At 41.1% G+C, this 25,137-nt stretch overlaps 1 protein-coding gene across 3 annotated transcripts in view; it reads right to left on the bottom strand.

Moving 5' to 3' along the window:
• Positions 1–25,137, bottom strand: part of Mdfic (MyoD family inhibitor domain containing) — an 82,426-nt gene that overhangs the window by 7,997 nt on the left and 49,292 nt on the right. For all 3 annotated transcript variants that reach the window (XM_021647803.2, XM_060374242.1, XM_021647802.2), the window contains one exon: positions 22,478–22,756. In XM_021647803.2, coding sequence (XP_021503478.1) covers positions 22,478–22,756 — 279 coding nt within the window. The remainder of the gene's footprint in view (positions 1–22,477; positions 22,757–25,137) is intronic.

Here is a 25,137-nt window from a genome sequence, read left to right as displayed (position 1 = left end):
TGGGAAGGGTGCCGATCCTAAACTGGGCCAAGCAAGAATTGTGCAATTCAGTGTACTGAGAGGAGTACTCAGCCCAAGACTGACAGCTACTCTAATGTTAGCAAAACCAAGGACACAGCAGCCACCAAGGAGCCAAGAAGAAGCATAAAAAGATCTTCAGCAGGACTTTTGACTTAAAAAGCATCAGTGAGTAAAACAAAAACATACTGTTAAGAATTACTGCTGTCAGAGCCCCAAGCCAAGGTCACCCCTGGGAAGCCTGTGCTGCTGCCCATCTGTAGAGCTTCCAGCCACACACCACCCCTAAAGTCACAACCCAAACCATAAACAGCCCCTTAGCCACTGGGGGAAATTGTCTGTGACAGATCTCAGGAGCTCCATTTGGTTGAAAATGAAACTGAAGGCTCTGTTTGGGAGGTCAGCCAGTTTATAATGAAAATGTCCCCGATTGAGTTATCTGATTAGTATGTGGCTAAATACACTAGGAAATATTGATACCAAGGAAGCAGTTTGTTGGAGCAAATATTTGATCAAGAGCCATAAAAAAAAAATGGAATGATAAACTCAGGTCTACTATAGACAACTCTTTTTCTTTCTTTCATTTCTTCCTCCTAAGATGTGGTATGACAGTTACTCTTAATTTCTTGGTACAAAGATACCCAACAGAGGAAGTTGAATACAGGAACCGGCAGAAAGCAGAGAATTCTCAGAATCACCCACAACCCACTTTTGAGGGAAGGAAGATTTATATGTGCCTTATCTTGAATAATCTGAATAAAGTTTCCTATGACTTAAAGTGCTTAAAAATACTTTCCTTTCTGAGTACCCAACATGTAAACAAGATGCAGAGAAACAAAAAGGTGCATTAGCATTTGGCAGGCCAAGGAAAGCAATGCTGGGTTAGAACTTGCAGACTGATACACCGTTAGTGACTGAGAAAACCACGTGGAGATCCAAGGTAAAGAACACCCACAGTTAATCGCTATGCGCTAAATGGTGATGCAAACTACATGGGGTCTGTGGCCTAACTGGGTGAGGGCATTCCTGTCTCAGAGACTGCATCACTGGTCCCAGAAATTGCATCACTGTGTTTGCTGTTTCTTAATAGAGAATGGCAAAGCAGGATAGAGGTGGGATTGAATTATCCCACGTCACAGCCACAATGGCTGAGGCGGTCTAGCCTTTGCGAAAATCCAGCTGGTGGGGCCCTGACACAGCATCTCTTGGGCGTTCTGCTTTTCAAGTGTGTGGTGTGTGTGGGTGGGGTGTATTTACAAACTGTGCACAGTAGCCCAGCTGCAAGCGAATGCGTGACTCAAGACAGGGGCTGTGCAACATTCCTGGCCCACAGCCCTAGACTGACCACCTGCCTCAGAGAACAGGCCTGGAGTGCACCGCCCACACAGAGGCCTCTGGCACAGGGCAGTCCCTGGGGCTCTGGGCCATGGCTAGAAAACAGAGGCAACATTTTCCTAATGGAGAGGAAAGTGAGCTAGGTCAGGAGGTTTATAAGAAGAACGTTAGAGAAGAGTAATATTTTCCATGCAGAGCTGACTTTGGGGAAATGAACAATTGTCTTTACTATCATTTTTCTCCTCAACATATTCAAAAGAATATTAGAGAAAAACCACCCTGTCCTCCTGCACCCCACCAAGGAACCCATCAACAGCTTCCCCACCCCACCTCCGAATTCCGGAATCCACCTCTTTTAATGGAAAGGTTACTATATGTTCCAGGCAGGTAGCCTGGCGTTTCTTTTTTCTCTGTGTTCTTTATTCTGTCACCAGCATTGTGCACAGCTAACACACAAATTCTCCGAGATTTGATCCAGAACTCGGTCTCAACTACAGCACTATTCCAAGAAGAGTGTTTAAAGAGTTGTCTTACAGTCTAGGAAGATAACATTCAGAGCTGAAGAATTGTTGTTTCATAGAAGTTTAACACAGAAAGGAGCTTTGGGTGTTAGATACGTTTTTAAAAATCACTCTATTTTCATTATTTATCTATTGTTTCTAATGTGCGATGTGTATGCAAGTGCAGGCTCTTTTTCGCCACAGTGTGTGTGGGAGTCGGAGGACATACTGTTATGATTCTTTCCTTTTACCTCATGGGTCCTGGGGGAGTAAACGTGGGCCACCAGGCTTGGAGGTAGTGCACTGTTACCTCCTGCGCCATCGTGCTGCCTCCAAGGCGCTGTCTAACACATTATGTCAAGATCTGACTTGAGAGTGGCTAAAACATCAGTGATGTAAATGATAGCCCCTGTTTACTGAATTGTATTTAGGATCACAAGTTCGATAGAATGTTACTGTCCTCAGGCTTGTGAGGAACACCAAGCAATTACGGAATTGACAGGTGCACTTGCTAAGTGTTAAGCAGTGTGCTGCTGCTGCCGCTGTTCCTCCTGGCAGTAGTGATGGCGATGTTGGTGTTGCTGATGGTAGTGCGGGTACTGGTGGTGATGGAGGTGGTTGTGGTGGTGGCAGCGGTGATGGTGGTGGTGGTGGTAATGTCAGACTATGATTCCAGGAAGACCACAACTCTCCTCCTCTGTCCACTCAGCTTCAATGCTACACCAACATGGAGCCATTCTCCTCAAATCCAGGAAGGCTTGAAAAAAACTCAGACACAAAAGAGGAGAAGGCACCAAAAAGTCATTGTAATTCTAGGAGACAGACACAGCACAAGAGTAAAATAGAAACCTAGCCATAAAAAATTTTTTTTTAATTATCTGTGTCTGACTACAGCAAAGTATTTAAAAATAATAGTCTAGTTTTCCATATTTCAATAATCTGTTTTCTTCAGAAGTTAGAAAGCATGGAGAAAAAAAAGGGTAATATTGTTTTAGTTGAATGCATTCAGTGCTATTTTCAAGTTGACCAGTTGAAATATGTCTCATGTAAGATTGAGTACATTTTTAAATATAAAAAATCTGTAACACTTTATCGAGTCACAAAAATGCATTTTGAAGGCTGTCTATAAAGTTCAGTAAGCAACAGTACTTGCAACCAAGGCGGTTGACCTAAGTTTGAGACCCAGCACTCACATGGTAGGGGAGAACCGACTCTTATAAGTTGTCCTCTGATCTCCACTCTGAATGTCATCACAAGTAGAGAATGTGTGCATGTGTGCACACACACACAAATCATACACACAACGAAAATAACTAAGTAAATAAATAAAAAGTAAACACAGTATTTATTAATAAAGCATTACTTTGCTTGAAAAAAGCAATATCCAACCGTCTGCTCAAATTGGTAATAATGCCTTCTATGGACAGGACAAAACAAATGAGAGTAAATCATCTAGTTTTCATGAAAATATGCATTTGAATAAAAATGATGGAAAAGTTCTTTCCAGATGCTTACTTCAACATTTTCCCCAATTTTATTTTCCAAACTGTATTTATTTCAGAGCTAAAAATTTGGCTTGCTTCTTGTTACTTATGTCTTTGGTTTAAGAACTGTGCAAGGCCTATTTTGAAAGAAATCATGGCGGGTTTTTTGTTTTGTTTTGTTTTGTTTGTTTTTTTGTTTTTTTATGCCAAAAGGCCCACAATTATGTGTCTACTACACTGTAACTATGAGGTGATGATTATGATAATAAGCAAATTAACACAGTAGCCAGCCAGTCAGTGTAAGTGGTCTATTACAGAGACCCATGAAGGTGGCCAGGCTGCCTGTATCAAAAGCCCCCATGGCGGACTGAAGTGCACAAACGGGATAAGAAAAGGCTTGGGTCACCTAGGCCAACAACCTCACAGGACAGGAATTAAGCACACTGCTCAGGGCATTTAACTTGCCAGGGCTTGGCAGGGTACAAAGGGCACCTTTGCCATCCAAACTGCACAAAAGACACAAACCAGGCTGGTGCTGCGGCTGGGCAGGACATCTGGTCCAGCAGGAGGCACTATGTCCTCCAGGCGAGCGCTGTGTAGTCTAGGGAAGGCACAGGATGTGTTCCCTTGCCCTGACAGAAGGGACAGGCTCCAACCAAAGTGTCACAGCGGTCTAACACACACACCAGGCAAGATGAAGAGACAGCCAGAGCGAGCCGCTACCACGGGACAAGACACCAAAGCACAAGTTCAAAGCCCTGCACAGGAGGTAAATCCTATTATTTATGGAATTAATTTGTAAATCAAGGATGGTTGTTAGTCTTTCCCCATTACCCCTTCTCAGCCTGTCTCATCTATTAATGTAATGTGATTTTTTTTCCAAAGGCACCAGCACAAGCCCCAGATGAACAAGACAGCATGACACTAAAATTATACGGTATACATTTCGCCACTTGAATTTAGTTCCCCAGCAATTCTGAAGCCAAAACAACCTACTGCCTGCCATGTTTGCGAGTGTCCTAAATGTGACAGCAGCAGCGGGACTGGGCCTTCTAAACAAGACGTTTTGTAGGCGTGTCAATTACTTTAAATTGAGGAAGAGAAGATTAAAAAAAAAAAAAAAAAAAAGCCCTCGCAGTGAGCTGTGGCACAGTTCCCTCCACAGTTCTCCCCCCACCCCCCACCCGGGCCTTCCCTCAGTCACAGCTCATTACCTGCTACTGTCATTCACACTACAAAAGGAAACGCGGCCAGTTTCCAGGTGGGGAAGGCTGTTTGTGTTTGCTTGAACAAGGCTCTCAGCACAACAGGGAGAAACATACTCTGGGGCACGGAGAGACAAAAGGACAGCAGTGAGGAACCATCCTTCTGTCCTCACCCAGGGGCACAGTCGGGAACATGCTGTTCAGGATCACTGTGGCGCTAGGAGACGCGCACTGGCTTTCCAGCTCGGCTCTCCCACTAATGCATTAAGAAATCTTGAGCCGGTCATTTGTCTCTGCTTTGCTAGGCATACAGGAGAGGGGTAAAAGCTGCCAAGCTCTTTTTGAGCACTAAGACCTCGGCATCATGTAATCTGTAGGAATAGATTTTTAAATCTAGCTTAGGGTCTTCTCTTGGACTTTTAGAGCCGTTATTATGTTTATCACAATTTTCATTTCTCTTTTTTAAAAAGGGATTTGTTTTTATTTGTGAGAGAGAGAGAGAATATGTCACAAGGATGCAGGTGCCCAAGAAGTCCAAAAGAATGCCAAATCAGCGCTAGATTGGAAGGAGGATGGGAGCTGCCTGGTGTGGGGTCCTGAAAACTAAAAGCAAGTCCTCTGCAAGAGCAGGGAAGTGTTCTTAACCTCTGAGCTGAATCTTCAAGTCCCCAGTATTGATTGCGTTCGTGTGTGTGTGTGTGTGTGTGTGTGTGTGCGTATGCACCCAAATATGTGACTCTGGGTACCCATGAGTGTATACAGAAGCCGGAGTGGGGCATCAGCCATCTGGTTATATCACTCTCCACCTCATCCCCTCCAGACAGAGTCTCTTGCTGGACTTGGAGCGCAGCGTTTTGGAGCTGGTCTGGCTGGTCAGAGAACACAGGTGAGCCTCTTCTTTCCACCCCTACAGTGCTGGTGTTACAGGTGTCACACACTCAGCTTTCACATGGGTGCTAGTGGCCCAAACTCTAGTCTAATGTCAGCTCAGCACTGATCCATGTCCCCAGATTCTTACCCACAATCTCTGTCCCTAATCTTACTGAAATACTTAAAGTACAATGGAAAACTAATTGATGCAAAAATAATAATAATAATAATCAGACTAAAGTTCAGATAAGCCTGAGGACTGGAGCGACATATTGTGCATGAACCCCAAAGTACCAGTCTTCGGGCAGAGGATGTAGGCTTCGTAAAAATGTTGGGCAATGGCCAACATACAAGCTATATTTTCATGCCCACAGAAGACATACAAGTCAAGTGGCAGCAGACAGAGAACACGTTCTAAAAATGGCAAAATAGCAGGAAATTGGTAAAATCTGAATGACAAAATACTGTCATCACTCTTTCTCAGCATAGGAACCCAGAGACAAGGCCTTGGTGGTTAAATTCAACAAGACTTACTGAGCATTGGCTTACGAGACAGACACTGCTCTGAGTACATAGACAAAGCCCAATAAAATGATGATGAAGACAGCATCGTGGCAATCTAGCACGGCAACTCTGATGGTTCAGATGGAGCCATAGCGCTAGGGGAGTACTGGTAAAGCAGGCTGCCAGGCCGCCGATACACTGCTTCCTACTTTCCAGGCACTGCTAGAAGTAGTTTACAAATGTATCTTCATTTACCGCAAAATTGTAGAGGATAGCTGTTATGATTACCCTTAAATGAGAAATGAATAGAAGAGTCACTCTTGATTCAGATTTGTAAGACAGAGCTGTGAAGGATGAGAGCAATGAGTGCAAGGGTTGATGGGGAAAGTCAGAGGGATACATGAGCTATGCCTTGAAGGAGGGCATGCTAAGTGAGATGAAAGTACGGAAAGGTTGTTCCACCCAGCGGGAAAGCTATGCAAAGGAACACAGCAAGGATACATGTGCTTTTTTTTTTTTTTTTAAAGAACATTATGGCCCAGTTTTGTTGGAGGTGGATAACCAAGAAGAAACCCTTCAATTTTCTATGTCAGAAGCAACGAGTCACAGAGGAAACGCAGCCATAATCAGGATCAGTGGGGTCAAACAGGTAGCTTTAAAGTGATACAAGGCATTAGAGCGATATAAGTTGACATGACACTGACTGTGGAAGCAATGACTAGAGAAGAGTCTCATGTCACACTGCCTGGCCTCTGGAGCCATTTACCAATGAAATCTAGACTTGGTATAAAACTGATTTTCAGTATGACAGGTCATCTACATGACACATGTTAAGACTGAAGATGCGGGGGTGGAGAGATGGCTCAGTGGTTAAGAGCGCTGTCTGTCCTTCCACTGGACCAGGGTTCAACTCCCAGCACCCACATGGCAGCTCACAACTCTCTATAAGCAGTTCCAGGTGGTCTGACACCCTAACGCCAATGTACATAAAATAAAATTAATATAAAAAAAAAGACTGAAGATACTCAAATGGAGGCATTCAGGAGGGGCTGATGCTATCCTGAAGCCTGCGACCAAAGAGATCTGTAGTGGGTGGAGGGTGCTACAAGTTCTACAGTGAATGGCACTGTGTACTTTCCTAGGGGAAAATCACAGGGCAACAAGAGAAGAGACGGGAGACAGCAAAAGCGAGGAAAGAGCAGAGGAAGAGCTGAACTGGCAGGGATGAGGAGTTGCTACCGAAAGCTTTCCTTTTATTAGTATAGCATGGCTACTCCTGTTTTGAAATCAAAACAGCTGCAATTATCCAGGTAAATCCCTCACAAGATTGGCTCCACTAACATTCCCTTGTGGAAAGAAGGTGTGTAAGGCGGCTTGAGTGAGGCTACAAACAATTAGTGTTTGTGAGGGGCTTCTTCCGATACGAAGCCACCTGTGAGTTGCCCATAATCCTCAGTTCGGAAAGCAACCCCCATGAAACTCGCTGTCCACCCAGGTAACTTGCATTGAATCATTCCTTTGATGTGTCATGCTACTCTATCTGGAACGAACAGACATTTGTTTAAGTCTCCCCAGGAAAACTCACACAATAGGAGTTAACAAAGAATAAAAACCTGGGAAAGGGAGGTACCATGAAAGGAAGAGAAAGAAAAAAAAATGTTTGAAGAAGTATGTCAGGTACTGTGGTCCGAGAATTTCCAGGGATGGAGTGGAAGTGCTGATGAATAGCTAAGAGGTAAGAAATGACTGAAAAGGGACAGTCAGAGGCCACAAATGCAAGGAAGCTATCTGCCTAGGAAACCAGAACCAGAAATTCAAAAGAATGAGCAACGTAGAAAAGATCATAAACACACACACACAAATACAAACATACACACAAACACACACATACCACAGGCTCACATGCATGCATCCACATATAAACACAAAACACACGTTCACATGCATACACACCTACCACACAGGCTCACATGCATGCACACACACATTTCCATGTATGTACACACACATAACACACAATGCAAACATGCTCACAGGCACACAACACGCACACACATGCACACGCACACACATATTTCTTGGCAGGAACGCATCTATGGTCCCTATGCCCTGGAAGAGTTCAGATAGAATGAGGACCCCGGAGTGCATGAAAACCCTGCACTGACAGGAAGTGTGCTGCCACAGGAAGACAGGCAGTTCCTTCTTTAAAGCAGAAGTAACATGCTGAGGCTGAGGTTTAAGTGAGCCTGAAGGGAGTACGGGGGGAGCAAGGCCTTGAGGAAGAGCTGGTGGCCTTCTCTGTCTTTGTAGAGTGACAGACTGAGAGAGCCGTTGTGTAAAATGGGAGCAGACAGGCCTGCTTGGCTTGCTAGCTCATTGTTGTGTTAGGAACGCCGAGCTCCATGGAACAAGTGCTCAAAGGTGTGTTAGATAAATCTGGGGCGCACACGCTGTGCTAAGAGACTCCAAGAATCCCGTTTAGGCCCAAGACCACATGAGTGTGATGAGAGCGGTTTCAAGGCCACCAGGGTTTCTTCAATAGTGTTATTCCCTAGAATAGAACGTGAGAGTGCAAATGTGCATCTCCGGGTCAGAAAGCAGCTATGTCGGGGAACGCCAGGACCACAGGGAAGACTGGAGCTTGCCGAGGACAGCCGATGAGAACCAGGGGAACAAAGGGGAAAGGGAGGAGAGTTTTAGGTAGATAGATCGGTGGGTGACAGGTGGGTGACAGAAGACACAAATGACACCGATGACAGACATATGGATGATAATAGATGCGTAAAGAATGATCATACACAGATGCTAGATAAGTAGCTGATGGGTTTTGATTTTCACAGTTAACTGGGGTTCAAGAGCCCATAGTGCCAGATTTATATTTTTAGGATTTAGTTCTTATTTATTTATTTATTTATGTGTGTATGTGTGTCTTTGTACTAGCGTATGTGTGTGTATTCAAGCACGCCCTTGGAAAGCGTGCAGAGGTGTCAGAGGCCTTGAGCTGGAGCTGCAGACGGCTGCCTGCTACCCAACATGGGCACTGGGATTTGAACACCTGTCCTCTGCTAGAGCAGGGAGTGGTCTTAACCACTGAGCAATTCCACCTGTCCTCAGGAATATTTCTAAAGGTCTTTTTCCTTTTCTTTTATAAGCAACGTAAAAAAATAAAGAAGCCACTGATTGAAAAATAAGCTGGGACCCCCCCCACCCCCTTCAGAGCCTAGCTCACAGGCTGCCTTTTGGAAAATTCCCACTGACTCAGTGGCAGCCATCGGCGTGGCCTGAGCTTGACTTGCATTTCCACTGGAGCATCTCCTGATGATCCGCAAACACCCACGCCCAGCAGTTATCTGCCACAGATACTGAAATGTTCTTTCTAAAGTAGCTACTCTTTTGTCATTCCAAAATGCAATTTCTGCATCACTCACTGAGCATAATTATTAGGAAAAAAAAATAAACTTCAACTTCTTGTGTCAAGTTTAAATGATACAGTGCTTTGGGGATATTATTCCCCAGGAGGCCCGCATCCTCCAGACTGATTTCCCGAGAGAAGCCACAGGAGAAATGTCGGCAGGCTTACTATGTCTCCGGGAAACTGCGTATTAATCCATTTTATTCTTTTCTTTCAATTATCTTCATATTTCCCCAAACTCCTGATTTTTCAGTCTTCTAAGCGACAACTACTATTTACTAGTATGCTTTTTTTTTTCTCTTCTTCAAAACGAGGAGCAGGATTTACTTCCCCGAGTGAATTGTTTTCAAATGATTCTACCACGCTCCTCTGATTGCCTCCCATGCCCTTTTGAGAGGAGGCTGCTGATCACCTTCTCAATTTCCCTCCAGTGAACTCTGAGAGGAAGGGATGCCAACCAATGACCCCATGCCCCGCAGGGGCCTGAGGCCACACTCGCTAGACACCAGTCAAATCACGTCTGCAAATCTGCCTAAACGCCCATAAATAAATGTGTCACCAGGTTGTTGACTTGTCGTTTTTTTCTTGTGCTTATTGATACAAATTTAAATAATGATAACTCAAAACATACCCTATAGAAGTCACATACTCAGTTTCTGCCTTCTGTTATAACCTGGCACTGCTGAGTATGTGTTAGCAAAATTACAGCTCAAAAACGTAAACATAAAAATAACAGCTACTTTAAGAATTTACTATTTACTGTAGATTTAAGGTGACAATCTGTGTTTGCCCTATTGTGTCATTTCAGTTTACTGGAAGTCCCTTCAAACACCATTTGGAAAGTCTTTTTTTCTGCACTGTGAGAAATACACAGTTTATACAAATACACAATACGTGCATGCCATAAAACAAATTCTTTTCATTGCAAAGAATGAATAGGCCACTAGTGGGGTGAGAACAAGTGTCTCCATATTGTTTCTTGTTTTGCTTTCTGCTTCTGATGAGCCATGGGAAATTAATGAATTAAATTAATCCATGAATTAAAATACACAAGATTTTTAGAGCTAATCAATGATGTCAAATTACTTTAAAATACTACTAAAAGTGAAGTTAGAATAAATATGTGTTTCTTTGTAGATAAATTATGAAGATCTAGTAGCAACCAGATAGCTACTGTAATTTCAGGGTTAATTAATATAAGTAACATTCATGATTTATGCAACTGTAATGCAAAATGGAAATTCTAGGGATAATAAGGTCACAGGTATTCCAATTCTATAGAAGTTTATGAAAGAATTTACTATTGAGGAAAATATTCAATTTAATCTAAATTTTAGAGGTTGAGAAAATTGTTGCTTCCTGCTTCCATCTAAGTAATGGACATCTCACTCCATAATCACCATGACCAGCAAGACTTAAGATCCACTCACTAAATGCTCATGAGTGTGCTTTCCAAATAGTTTTCTAGTACAGTCAACTCATCGCGCGCACACACATACACACACCACGCACACACACACACCACACCACACCACACGACACCATACAGTATTCTATGAACAACACTCTGATGCACTTTTTCTCTGCGCCCACATTTTACAAACAGTAGGGCATTCTTGAGTCCCCAGCCAGTTTTTCTTAGAAGACTCAATACATCCTGCCCATCCTGTATCTTCTCCAAAAACCCCTCCTCCCTGCATGTGCTTGTATCCGATGCCATTGATGCAACTATGAGCTTACTGAACTCCTTCTACAATGATCAGAATCAGAAACCTTTAGTACATGTAACTTGGGGCCAAATCACAATCTATTTTCTTATGCAGATGATTCTAAACCACATGTTTACTCTGGGATAATCCATGGGCCATTTGAAAGATTTCCAGTGAAAAGGCTGGAAAACGTCTCATGGGTTTAAGACATTGCATGATGCAGGTTCTATTTGTTCTCAAAACATGACAATTCTTTTGTAAGGATCCCAAATCTGATAGGTATTTATACACATACACACACACTAAAAACACACACACTAGCAACACGCACACACTAGCAACACGCACACACTAGCCGCACAGTGTGTCATGAATCTCCTCCCCTTTCCCTCCCTGCCTCATCATTATGCATCATCTATGTTTCCCTTTCTTAGATGACTTTGCCAATCAATACATCTAGTCCTAAAACTTTCACCTTCAGCCTCCAGTTCTTTCATTACCTTCCCTTCCTTTCCCTTGGAAAACTAATCTTGAGCATTTTGTTTTTCCTTCTGTCTAGAATTCATAAGACATGAACTCTAACCAATAACAGATGAAAAATATTACTTGTCTATGTGATGGTTAAATCTTCACTGTCAATTTGAGTGGATTTAGAATTGTTGAGAAACACACTTCTGATTGTGCCTATGAGGATGTTTTCAGATAAGTTTAAATGAAGAGAGGACTCACAGTGAACATGGACAGTCCATTAATGAGATGGACTCCTGAGCTGGAAAAAGGAGAAACCTGGCTGAACACCAGCATCAAATTTTTATCTTGCTGTGTGAAGATGTAATGTGCCTCTTGCCACACATTCCTGTCACCATGAATTCTCTTTCTCAAAAAATGACCATTCTTTTGTAATGACCTAAAATCTGATAGTATTAAAACACACACACACACACACACACACACACACAACATAGTACTATATTATGAATCCCCTCTCCCAACTTATCCAGCCTCCTCTTTATACATCATCACAGACCCTTGAACTGTGAGCCAAAATTAACCTTTCCTTAATTGCTTTTGTCAGGTGTTTTGTCATAGCAATAAGAAAAGCAACTGATACAACCACACACCAATGCCCTCCACGCGTGAATCCCGTTCATCCTGTTGGACTTCTGGTTGTGTGTGAAATGCAAACACTCATTCTCTTTCAAATCACTGTCTTCTTTTGGTTTCCAGGCTGGCTCTCTATTCTTCCTTGATACTGTCTACTCATGTGTTCTTTCCCCCAGTTCTTTTTCTATATAATGAACGAGCAGCTCAGGGCTCTATTCTTGAGCTATCTCCGCATTTTCCTTCTTGGCAGTACTTCTTAACCGTGAATTCATGTTAGAATATATGGAAAGTGCCCAAAAGATGCTTTTGGACACACTCTATTCCAAATGAATCATAGCAAAACCCACACTTATGCTTTATTCCTTGTTCCCATCATCCTAGACTGTGTCTGAGCCATACACTCCACCCCATGTTCCATAGAAAAGATCTCAGACTGCAAGGCCATTCTTTTGAACTCCATCTCCCCATACTGCCACACATTGCAAACCACCGGTCATAAATTATGACATCTCAAATCCAACAACACCAAGGACCAAACTTTCTTCTATCCCTAATATCACATGCTAGTTAGGGGCAACTCTGTTCTTCCTCTGGCCAAAATCCTGGGAGTCATTCTTAACCCTTTCATCTCTCCTGCTAATATTACATTCTTCACCCAAGTGTATTCTATAGTCAGTGCATATCCACAAGCAACAACATCTCATGGCTTCCAGCAATGCCATACAATGCTAACCATCACTTACCCTCTGAACCATGGCAAGAGCACTTGCAATGAGCCTTCCTTTGTTGTTTTTGTTTTGTTTTGTTTTGTTTATTACTAACTTACTCTCAGCAAATAAGACAAGGTGATGTTTAAAAGCACTAAATCAGACCATGTCAACACAATTGGCTCAATACCGGATGCAGGCTTCCTGTCTCAAGATTAAAACCTGCCATGGTGGTTCATTAAGTCCTACCATCAGTTCAGTTCTTAGAAACACTTGATTTTCAAATCAGATATCTGTGCATATCTAACCTCTCCAGTTACCTCAAGAATACCACGGAAGCTAACAAGATTTTATTACCTTTCCTTCAATCTCAGAAAAAAAAAGGAACAACTTTTATCAGATTCTCAAATTAATCCATTAAACCAAACATGATCAGTTACTGTGTAAGACACAATTGCAATGACTCACAATTCACAGTTAAATCTCAGCCTTTTCAAGTGACAATTGGGAAGAGCAGATATGCTGAAGCACACACTTGGTTTTGTTGGGTAGAACTTTTCCCCAAGATTAAAACACCTACACTTCAAGAAAGATCCTAAAACTCAAGAAACAAACAACTCAATAGCTTCAGGAAGTCTCTGAAACTGAGAAGATTTACTAGGCCCTCTTTCCCAAGCATTTATAAACTGTAGGAATTGCTGAGAAGCACTCTTAGACAAACTGAGCTTCATGGAAAGGACACTTTTGAAAGAAACCTGTTGAGCTCTTTGTGGGTTGTGGAATATGCTCCAGGTTTCTTTCTTTTGTGAGCTGTCACCCATGCTGGGATGAGCTTTGGTGATGCAGCTGCTTTTAAGGTATCTCTGCCCCTATACATGTTCCTATAAGTGACTCCAATAGAATTACTGTTCACTAAGTTGGACTTTGGTGGTATCTGTATTTTGGTTTGTCATTAATTCCCTATCTGGGGTGAGTAATAACTGCTCTCACCTCCTCAAGAATAATGTTACACAGCATCTTTAAACATATATTAAAATTTGCATATTGTATGCTATCTGTCTGAATTACACAATGGCTTCCTGACTCATCTTTGCTATACATGTTGTAACTCTGTAACTATTTGTTCACCACTTTATGTCTTGTTTTATTGCAAACTATTATTTGTGTAAAACTTTGATTAAATTCAACTCAGGGCCTTGTGAATGTCAGTTACAAGAAGCTGTCAAGTTTTGTGCATCTGTGGACCAAGACACAAAAGCCAGAAATGTGAAACTCATAATCATAAGACTCTTTTAATGCCTTCCATTCAGACGGGATCACTATTTTTACAATAGAGTATGAGTGGGGACTTGAGAAAAGGGGCTTAAAAAAATTTTACCCTAGTGGCTAGGTTTTTGGTCATTTTAGCAAAACTTCATATCATGCCATTCCGTAGAAGTTACTCAGAAGTCCTCTAAGATTAACTAAGCATTCATCCCGTACAGAGCAGAGCCCCTGAGGTCAGTGACTCATCAAATGCTTCCCCAGTTGCTCAGTTCTTTAGTTTTGATAATGTTTGTCTATTCATTTAGTCTAGTGTACTGAACTCAAGATCTAAACTCTAAGGAAGCTTATAAATAAGCCATGCTTCCACCTCTTTCTAGCTCCAACCTTTTTCTCTCTCATGGATCATTTCCATCCAAATGTAAACATACTCAAATCTTTCCCATCTTTGAAACAAAACAATATAAACTCAAGAAAACCAGTTCCCTGGATCTTCACTTTGGCCCTGGCGTGTGTGTGTGTGTGTGTGTGTCCTGATACCGATGATTTGTATCCTTCTGGCTGCCACATGAAAATGGTTCTTAGAAGATTTTTAATTAATATCCAATTTATTAAATCCAATAGGATTATTTCAAAGCTAATCTTATTTTACCTGCCAACAAAACTTGGCATATGGTCCCTTCGTGTTCTTAGAGACTTTGTTCTCTGTCAAAAGGCTATATGTTTGTCTTCTCACCTTTCTTACTTCCTCCCAACCAAGTGGTCCTCCATTTCGCTCTGACTCTGAATTCTTCCAGGTTCTCCTGTCAGTGTGGCATTAATCAGACTTGCTTTCCGTCTGATTTTCTCTCTGGAGAAATGTCTGACATTGCTGCGTGTTTGCCTCCTGTGGATACACTCCTATGGCATCAAACTGGCCAGCCTCCAGAGATCTGAGACATTCTTATAACCAGCCACCTGACCTTCAATTGGAAATCTTTACTTAAGAGTGGGCTATTCAGCTGTGCATGGTGGCACATACCTGTAATCCCAGCACTCAAAGAGGCAGAGGCAGATGGATTTCTGTGAGTTCGAGGCCAGCCTGGTCTACAAAGAGAGTCCAGGACAACCAAGGCTACACAGAGAAACCCTGTCCTGAAAAAACAAACAAAAACCAACCAAACAAACAAACAAAAACACTTCTATGTGAGAACAAATAACAATAAGCATGCTTGGTTCTGAACTTTCTCTCAAGCCTCACAAGTATGTTTCCAAATGTGCTTTGGAACTTTCCACTTGAATTATTTCTGATTGTCCAGCTATAAGGCCAGCCACAATCAGCTGCCAACGACATTCAGCTATTCTTCTTGATTTTGTAATTTCTAGTTATTTTCCCAATGACCAAAACCGGGAAAGTAATGGCAGTCCTTCCTAGAATAAGCACACTACTTCTGTTCCTATTCTATGTAGAATTAGGCTTGGACAAAGACCTGTCCATCTACCTGGAACCCATTCAACAACCTCCAGGGCTTCTACTGTCCATACATGGCACAACTTAAGTTTTGAGAATAAACCTTCCTCTATACTTGTCCTATAGTTGCCTACTTTGCCTATAGTGTGCAAACCGGTCTCAAAACAAAAGAAAGCAAAAAGTAAAACAAACACCACAAAAAAAAAAAAAAACTTAAGAGTTTTACCACTGTACTAAAAAAATATGCTAAAAAGCATGGTGTGTAAATAGGGTCATGGGTTTACTCGGTTCTTTCCATTTCACTTGGCTCTGAATAGTCTCTTCTCCCAAGCACCCCACACCCTAAAGCTTCCTGGCCAATCTATCTGTATCTCTATTGTTTGATTTCCTCCCCACCCATCTCCTGAGTGGATGCTGAGCTAATTTAAATGGTTAGATCAGTTGCCTGAAACAGACTGACTACAAAACCAAAAGCCAAAAATTCCAGTAATGGAGTTGATACACAGCTGACAGCTTTTAAGACCATTCCAGATAACCTGCAAAAATGTTAATTATTTTAACAAAGGGTGAGCGGGTGGACTCTGAGAATTGAGTTATGTTATCAGCATCTCTATGTTGGTGTGTGTGTATGTGTGTGTGTGTATGTGCTTTCAAGTTTCAGAACTCCTTCAAATCCTTTCTGTTTTCTAAATAAAGTTATTGAGATGTTAATTAAGCACCACAGAAATACTTTTTTGTAATGTTATTGATAATTGTCATAATTTTCAAGCATTTATATATTTCAAGTGTAAAAAATAATGACTTACTTCACAGTACACACACACACACACACACACACACACACACACGGGGATTGTTGTTCCACTTATTTTACTGAAGGAGAAGTGAAATTGGTTAAATTCCTATTGTCCAAATCACTGGCAAATACTTCACTCAAAAGTATAATACTAATCCATTTACTCTGAGTGTTATTCAGACATGCACTGGAAAATACTGTGCCTGAGAAAACAGGACACAACCAAGCAAAATATCACCCAGGCAAATTAACTACTTTGAGGAATGCTATGCCATATCTTGCTCAAGTCATACAAAAACTGTCTCTGGGAGCTCTGACTATAACACTGTACTGATTTCATAAATCCCAATTGTTATCTAACCACACTACAGTGCTGGTCTGCTACGTCTACCTTACAGGAAAAATCTTTTTCATGGAGGAGAACAAAGATTGTAAAATGTTACAAAACTCCCAATGAGTATCTTCACCTAAATGTTGACACTTTACTCCATGCTTTAAAATTTTGGAATGTGTAAATATAAAAATAAAAATATGAACATCTAAAAATATACAGAATACAATAAAATAATAATAAAAAAGAACTTGATGAGGTTGGCAGTAGTTCCCTGTAGGACTTACTGTTGGCAAGAAGAAGCCCAACCATCTAGTATAGTGTGAAAAACCGTCACAGTAGGAAGGCCGAGGGAAATGTATAAAAAAAGAAGTAAGGGGAAGAGCCTAGAAAGGAGCAAAGATCTTGGAGTCGGAATGTCATAGAACAGTGTAAAGAAGGGCAACAGAAGACAGGATCATAGAGACTGAACTTTGATCCATCCATAGGTCCAGATACCTCCACTGGAGCCTGCTAGCTTCTGAAATCCAACAAGTCTCAAGCCACGTAATATCTGACTTACAGTAACGGGACATCACTACAGAGCAGAAAGTCTGTAAAAACACTGCGATTAGTGCAGTGCATGCTCCAAGGAAGAAGATGCCAAGATGTACACAAGTACAACCAAGAGAGTCCTAAACAGTGGATGAAAATACAACATAAAAGAATGTAGCTGACCCAGTGATGTCCTTCAGCAAATCACACAAAATGGGAACACATCTTCAGAGCATACATCCCTGCTGCCAGTGGATGATCTTTTCCTGTACACTCCAGTATCGTCTCTTATCCTGTGTCAACTTATCCACAAAACCAAACAGTTGATATAATATGAAACAGTATTCATCTATAGAGCTTCTTTTACCCTTGTATGCCTCCTTCTATTCGATGTTAGTTTTAACTGTTAGCTGGACACAATATAAAATCACCCTCAGAAAGAGTCTTAATGAGGAAATGTTCAGATCAGATGGGCCAGTAAGCACGTTTGTAGGGGTTGGTCTTGATTACATTAGCAGATGTGGGAGAACCAAGACCATGTGGTTTGGGTTCTAAGTTGTATAGTGGTAGAGAAAGTGAGCTGAGTGGTCAGCAAGCATAGGCCTGCATTTCTCTTTGGCCTTGACTGTTGAGGAGATGTGACTTCTTAAAGTTCTAGCTGCCTTGACCTCCTTGCTATGATGGACTCTAATGTGAAACTCTGAGCTAAAATAAAGCCTTCCCCTTACCCCCCCCCCCCCCGCAAGATGCTTTTTGTCAGGGTATTTTATTATGTCAACAGAAAAAGAAAGTAAAAAAAGTCTTACTTTCAACCCTCTAACTCAGTTCTGTCTGTCAAATCCCTACCCAGCACCTTTTCCAGGAAGCACATCTTCCTGCCACCAACCCCCATACACTTTAGTAGCGATGATGACAAAGCCACTAAAGCCCACTGAGTACTTATAACACTGCTATGACATAGTATGTATAACACCCCCGTTTTCCAGGTAAGATACTGCCTCACAAACCGGCTATGAACTCACCCATACATGTATAATGGTCAAGGGGATTGCTGACAAGCAAACCGGGCAGACAGATTCCATAATATATGTTCTACACGTCAGACTACGCCAACTCTATATGATTAGGAGTGAAATGTCACCAGCTACTGCTGTCGATACGGTGCTTTTCCCGTCCTTCCAAGCACCGATGCTCAATGTGATGCTGAAATTCAGGGTGTGCCTCTTACAAATACTGACTCTAGAGTATCAAGTGTGGAGTACAAATTATCAAACATCCCTGGAAAGAATAGGAAAAACTCTTTAACAATATTTTTGTTGAAACCTAATTTTTACAAAAAAAAATAGCTATAACTGGCACACCTAAAACATATTAGCATTTCCCACCACTATGATAAGAAAAGTGTCTGCAAGACTAATGAAAACCCTTGGCAATTTGAATATTAGATGATACTAAATTACACTATAATTATTTCAAAGGTCAAGAATCTTACACATAGTCTTAAAACTCTCCACCTGGGTGATGCAATCAGAAAATTTAAGAATGTATGAAAATATTTAATTATACAAAACAGGAAGAAATCTACTAATTTAATAACCTTTAAGTAAAATGTGCTGTCTTCCCACAAAAGTATTCTTTCCCTCACCGCAAAAAAAAAAGAACATTTTAGAAGCATATATGAGGTATGTTAGTTTCAAGGAAGACTGAGACACCATGGTTTGAAATAAACCAACATATCGCGTATGAGTACTTGGCAAACTCTAAGGCTAGAAGGCACCACTAAAAACACATTAAACAGAGTCAGCACCTCCCACCGTTTGGGGAATTCAACGTTTTAGGAAATCGCAAGTTGGAATGCATACTGAGATGAAACGCTGGGCCTTCACCACAGCTGTATTTCCATTCACAATGAGGTGATGCTGGAAGGCCAAGTAAATGGCTTTTAGTTCAGATTATTTAGTCACTTGGTTCATCAGCTAGCTTTTCTTTGAGGTAGTATCACACAATGTAGAACAATTTGGCCTTGAATTATGCCTGGTGTCCACAGAGGCCAAAAGAGGGCATTGGATTCTCTGGAACTAGAGTTAGAGATAATTGTGAGCCCACATGTGGGTGCTGTGAACTGAGCCCAGGTCATACAGATCAGCAGCCAATGCTCTTAACTGCTGCCTCATCTCTCCAGCCTCCTGATTACATAACTTTAAAGGGCAGCTTTGTCTTTAATACTTTGATTCCATTTTTACAGCCAAGATACTTCAGACTCAGAACCAGCCCTCTTTGTGAAATATGAAGAAAGTTGAGACATTCCCAAAAGGTCAGGGCTACCGCAGAAATGGTTTTTGCTCTGCTGGAATTGTCCCTGGTTGCAGAAGGCCTACATTACATGCTGAAACAGTGGGTCTTGAATTGGTTTGGTTAGCTGTATGAATAAACATGGATGGAATTTGTTTTTTAAAGCAATTGCAATGGAATGTTTTCATGGATGAACTTAAAAAAAAAGAAGAAGAAGAAGACTGCCTGTTTCTTTGTTTGGCAGTCTCCTTTCTGATTTTGGCAGACTGCACCTTACTCTAATGTAGTCCTGGCTTGTCTAAAACTAGCTTTGTGGATCCTGTTGATGTCAGATTTGTGATACCCTTGCTACATTATAGATATGCAATAGTTTGCTTCTGTTTCATATTTACGTAAGCCTTCATCATGTATGCTTGTTCTACATGCAGCAACTAACAAGAAGGTACAAAACAATGTTATCTGAAAAACTTCAAAAGCAGCTATGCATGCTCCCTTTACCATTCCATTCTCTTTTTGGTTGTGCTCTTTTTATATTGAGTATAAATAATATTGACCACTTGGGAGACATCTTTCAGGCTCAAATGTTGCTAGTATACAGATTCATTACAAAGATGAAGAGTTTTCACTGACCAAGTTTGGAAAACACTTATTTAGAAGGGCTGGGGCATTGTTTGCACTAAGGTGAGGCCTGGACTTCAACCTGGTTGAGTGTGTGGAGTGTTGAGATAGAGCTGACAGCAGGCAAGAGGCAGGTCATCAGATTCTCTCAGCTGTGTTGTCTCACCTAAGTTGCACACGCCTCCTGTGTGCCGGAGACTGTCTACCTGCCTCATTCACAGGACACCCCTTCCTTCCAGCCACACAGTTCTGTGAGCTACAGGCAACTGTCAAAATACAAATGGAAAAGCAGGTACAGAGGGGTTCAGAGAAGCCACCACCAGCAACAGGTTCCAGGTAAAACCGAGCTTCCAGAGCAGATGTTCTGGTTCCTCAGCTTGACCACTCTAAGCTATCTGCCTCATTCAAATTCTCTGAGGTCAAATGAGGAGGTGCATGTCTGTAATCCTGAAGCAAAATTTAAAGGCATGACCTTAAATAAGAGTAACATTCATGAGGATATTTTAACATTGAGAATATATGAAATAGGATAATGAAACGTTAATCTAGATTCAAATAAAAAAAAAATTACGAAGTGTGCAACTGCCTAAACTCTAGAAGCTAAAAGTGAAGACAAACAGGACTATACGCCGTGTTCTGATGCCTTCCTTTATGCTTCATACTCCTCATGTCCCTGACTTGATTGTAAATGCTATTTTGTGAGAACTGTACCCTCTAGGGGACTCCCTATATCCAGGTATTTGTGGTCAATCCTAAAGAGATTGGAGAGGAGAGATGAAGAAAAAGAGGACAAAACAAGGAAATGGGAGAGAAAAGGTGGGAAAGAGAATGTTTGTTTCATTCATATGTTGCCTTTTCCCCTCCATGTTTCCTCCAACGATGCATTCTTATATTCCAAATAAATTCCAACACAATTAGAAACAGGAATCACTAGAAAACTTCATAATCTATTTCCTGTTAGGCTGACAAGCCAGTGTTACAACTTTTTTAATATTAAAATAAACAAATATCAAATGGAAAACAAGGGCTTAAGAAGATATGAGTAAATTCATATGTATAAAACAAGTAGAATTCAATTGCATTCAATTATTTCACCCAATCACCTCGAAGTGAAGATCCTCTAAAGAAAATTGCATTGCCTTCCCAACTCCTTGGAGAGCCAGGTTAGTTAACAGCCTACCCATACTTCAGAGATGACCATGCAGCTTACATGTCAAACTCATTTTCAAATGTCAATCATGTCCTTTTCAATCTAATTAGTTTGGAAAGTAGTGTCACTGACCTGGAACTATGCAGACCATTTATTATCATATCATTTGATCAACCTAACACTTTGCCTCAGTTGAGTTGAAGACACCTGTAGCCAAAATGTAATATCCTTTCTCCTCCTACTCATTACTCGTAACTCTCAATACAATTCCCTATTTACAGCTCAATTTATCACTGTAAGGACTTATGGCTAACTTTCCAGAGGCATTCCACAGAATCTTCTTTAAGATTTCAAGGCAATTAAAATCGAAAGGTAAAGGAAATATACTCAGATAGTGAAATGCATATATATATACACACATATTTTTATTAGTACCAAATATATAGGGCAGATATATATTGTCATCATATTGGGTTTGTTTTAAGATTAAAAAGAAAAAAAAAGCCTGCTCTGGGTTCATAGTATTTAGCCTGGTTTTAATTTGGCCATGGCAGATGAGATGGGACTGAAGAAGAAATAATAGCTAGCTCTCCAGAGGTCACAGAGCATTGGCACGTGTATATGAGATAAAAGCAAAGTGCTGGGTGGGGCTGGAGTGGGTGTGTGCCATGACTACCTACTGGCAGCCAGGGAGCTGGAAGATGGCTCACAGAGTAGACATCCATCACCTGGTCCATTCCCCAACAAGCCCAGGGAAATTACATGATCTTTTCCCTATTTCAGCTTTGCATATTATGAATGAATTTGCAAGACAAAAATGCAGGCAGGTAAATCTTATCTCTTCTGCACAGAGTAACACACTGTACCAAGGAAGGAAAAAATACAGGCACTCTGATATACCCCAAAATGGAATATTCATATTTTTAACTGTGGCATTTAAAAAAAATGTGTACCTGTTCTATTTAAAGTAATGACTAGTCACTCTAGGATGGTAATCTAAAAGCAGGATGCTGGCTGTCAGATATTCCCTTTTTATCCTGGACTTTTATTGGAGGAATTTAAGTGTATTTTACCCAAATTCTGGCTTGTCTGATGGAAAGGCAAGAACGTTACTCGTGTTCTCTGGATCAGTATACTACTGCTGAATAATTTTGCATGAGGTTTAAAGAAAGATACACACCTATCTCACACTTACCTTCTGGTGAGGAAGCTGACTTTTGCGAAAAGACAGCACTGACTTTACTTTTCTTACTGACATTATTGTTTACAGACAAGCTGGACTGGATTTTCCTGTGCATTTTCTGAGAAACAGGAGCTGCCATCTTGTGATTATCTGTGGATGAATGTTTGGCTCCGTGATGAATTCCGTTCCCGTTGCTCAGACCTGTGTGGCCACCATTCTTCATCTTGCACGTCTCCTCCTTGCTGGGCTCCTGTGCTGAGATCTGCAGTTGAGGCAGGCGCTCAGGTTGGGCTAAGTTAAAGAACAAACAAAGAAAATCATCCAGTTAAACAAGAGGAACCATTATTTTACAATAATGAAAATACATATTTGAAAACGTAAATTCAAAAGTAGAGACTTGAGGTGTAACAAATAACGATAAAACTGAAGAGACGGGGCATATAAAGGAGGGAGAGGAAGAAGGAAAAGGTGAAAGTGGTAGGAGAGGAATGTTGGAGAAGTAGGGGAGAAAGGGAAAGAAGAAGGGAGGGAGAGAAGGATGGAGGGAGGAAGGAAGAACGAAAGGAAGGACGATAGCGGGATGGTAGGTAGGTCTGGAAAGAAAAATAAAAGTTCAACAAAAATGATTTCAAACAAAGATACAAAATTAGAGGAATGAATTGAATTTTTTGGTAATTTAAAATAATGCTTAAGTTAAAAATCTGCTAAAAAAAAAGTAATTCAATAGTGGTTCAGTGAAAGCTGCTCATTCTTGCTGTTCTCAGTCCTAAGTGCTATACATGATCTCAGTACTATGCACACCAATGACATCTTTGAAATGAAAGCAATAATGAATTCAGACACTCAAAGTTGGACAGGAATCAAACATAGTTTCCTTCAAAGAAATTCTAAGTCTGGAAGAAAATCGTTTATGTGTTTATTCTTTTAATTTCATTTTAAAGAAAAACTGGTTCAACGTGAATGTGACATAGTGCCGCTGCCAGAAGCAAATGAGAGTGCTTCGATGAACAACTCCTACTTGAGTCTGGACCAAGCACAGGACCCGCCTTCATCCCTCTTAGGCAACGTCGCGCCAGAAGTCCCAACAGAAGAAATGACTGAAGACATTAAAGAAAAAAAATGTCAGAGTTCTGGAAAGGAGAACAAACTCTCCTGGGGTTGTGCACACTTAGGAATTAATGAGTACCCTAAGTTACTAAAGATTAAAGAAGACATACTTAGGTTAAACTGTAGGAAACAAATCGTACTCCAGAAAACCAGTGCTAATGACAATCAATCAACAAATGAATAAGAACAAATTATCTTTTCACCATAGGGTGAAAAACAAAATCCCAAATCTACTCTTTAAAAACACTAAGAGATAGCCAGAGTTAAGTACGAAGGATAGGAAGATTAGTAACAGGTATCAAAAAAAAAATAAAAAAATAATAACAAAACAGTATTTAAAAGCATAATAGTCCAAATAGTGGGCATAAGAATTTTAATTCTTTGGTTATGAGTCTTAGTATCTGCTTTGATGCACTGCTAGGTAGAGTCTTTCAGAGGCTGTCTGTAGTAGGCTCCTGTCCTGTTACTTGTTTTCTCCTACATCCAATGTCCATCCCATTTGTCTTTCTAAGTGAGGATTGGTCATCTTACCCCAAGTCCTCTTTCTTGCTTATTTTCTTTAGGTGTACAGATTTCAGTATGTTTATCCTATCTTATAGGTCTATATAAGTGAGTGTATACCATGTATGTCTTTCTGCTTTTGGGATACCTCACTCAGGATGATCGTTTCTAAGTCCCACCATTTGCCTGCAAATTTCATGATTTCCTCATTTTTAATTGCTGAGTAGTATTCCATTGTATAAAAGAACCATCGTCAGAGTGCAGGGAATCATATGAAAGAAGGGGCTGTTAGTAAGACCTGGAAAGGACAGGAGCGCCACAAGGACCAAATATACCAGGGCACAGGGGTCTTTCATGAGACTGTTCCTCCAACCAAGGACCATGTATGGATATAACCTAGAACCCCTGCTCGGATATAGTCCATGGTAGCTCAGTGTCCAAATAGATTCTCTAATAAGGGGAACAGGGACTAACTCTGACATGAACTCAATGGCGAGCTCTTCCACTCCCTTCCCACCAAGGGAAGAGCAGCCTGGCTAGGCCACAGAAGAGGACATTGCAGCCAGTGCTGAGGAGACTTGATAAGCTAGGGTCAGATGGAGGGGGAGGAGGACCTCCCCTATTAGTGGACTTGGAAAGGGGCAGGAAGAAGACGAGGGAGGGAGGGTAGGATTGAGAGGGAATGAGGTAGGAGGCTACGGCTGGGAAACAAAGTAAATAACCTGTGATTAATACAAAAAATTAAAAAAATGTAACTAAAAAAAAATAGAAGCTGCATCTTGAAAAAAAAAGAATTTTAATTCTATTACATTAGCTTAGTAAAGTTCCCGCTAACATTTCTTTCAGGGTTTTTTTTTTTATTTTTATTTTTTTTTTTTATGGTATGTAAGAAGCTTACCCCAAAATAAGGAAGAGAAATAAAAACTATCAAAGAAATTTTAAGGAAGAAAACTGAGAGTTGATGGGACTTGAATTAGATAGTAAATGATACTACACAATTCCAGTGGCTCCAGCACAGTGGCATTTGGCCATGCACAGACAAACACAATGGAGCAGCAGACTTC

Source organism: Meriones unguiculatus, chromosome 21 (genome assembly GCF_030254825.1).
Source record: "Meriones unguiculatus strain TT.TT164.6M chromosome 21, Bangor_MerUng_6.1, whole genome shotgun sequence".
Lineage (NCBI taxonomy): Eukaryota > Metazoa > Chordata > Mammalia > Rodentia > Muridae > Meriones > Meriones unguiculatus.
The sequence above is the reverse complement of the archived record's forward strand: the minus strand, read 5'-3'. Positions and strand labels throughout refer to the sequence as shown.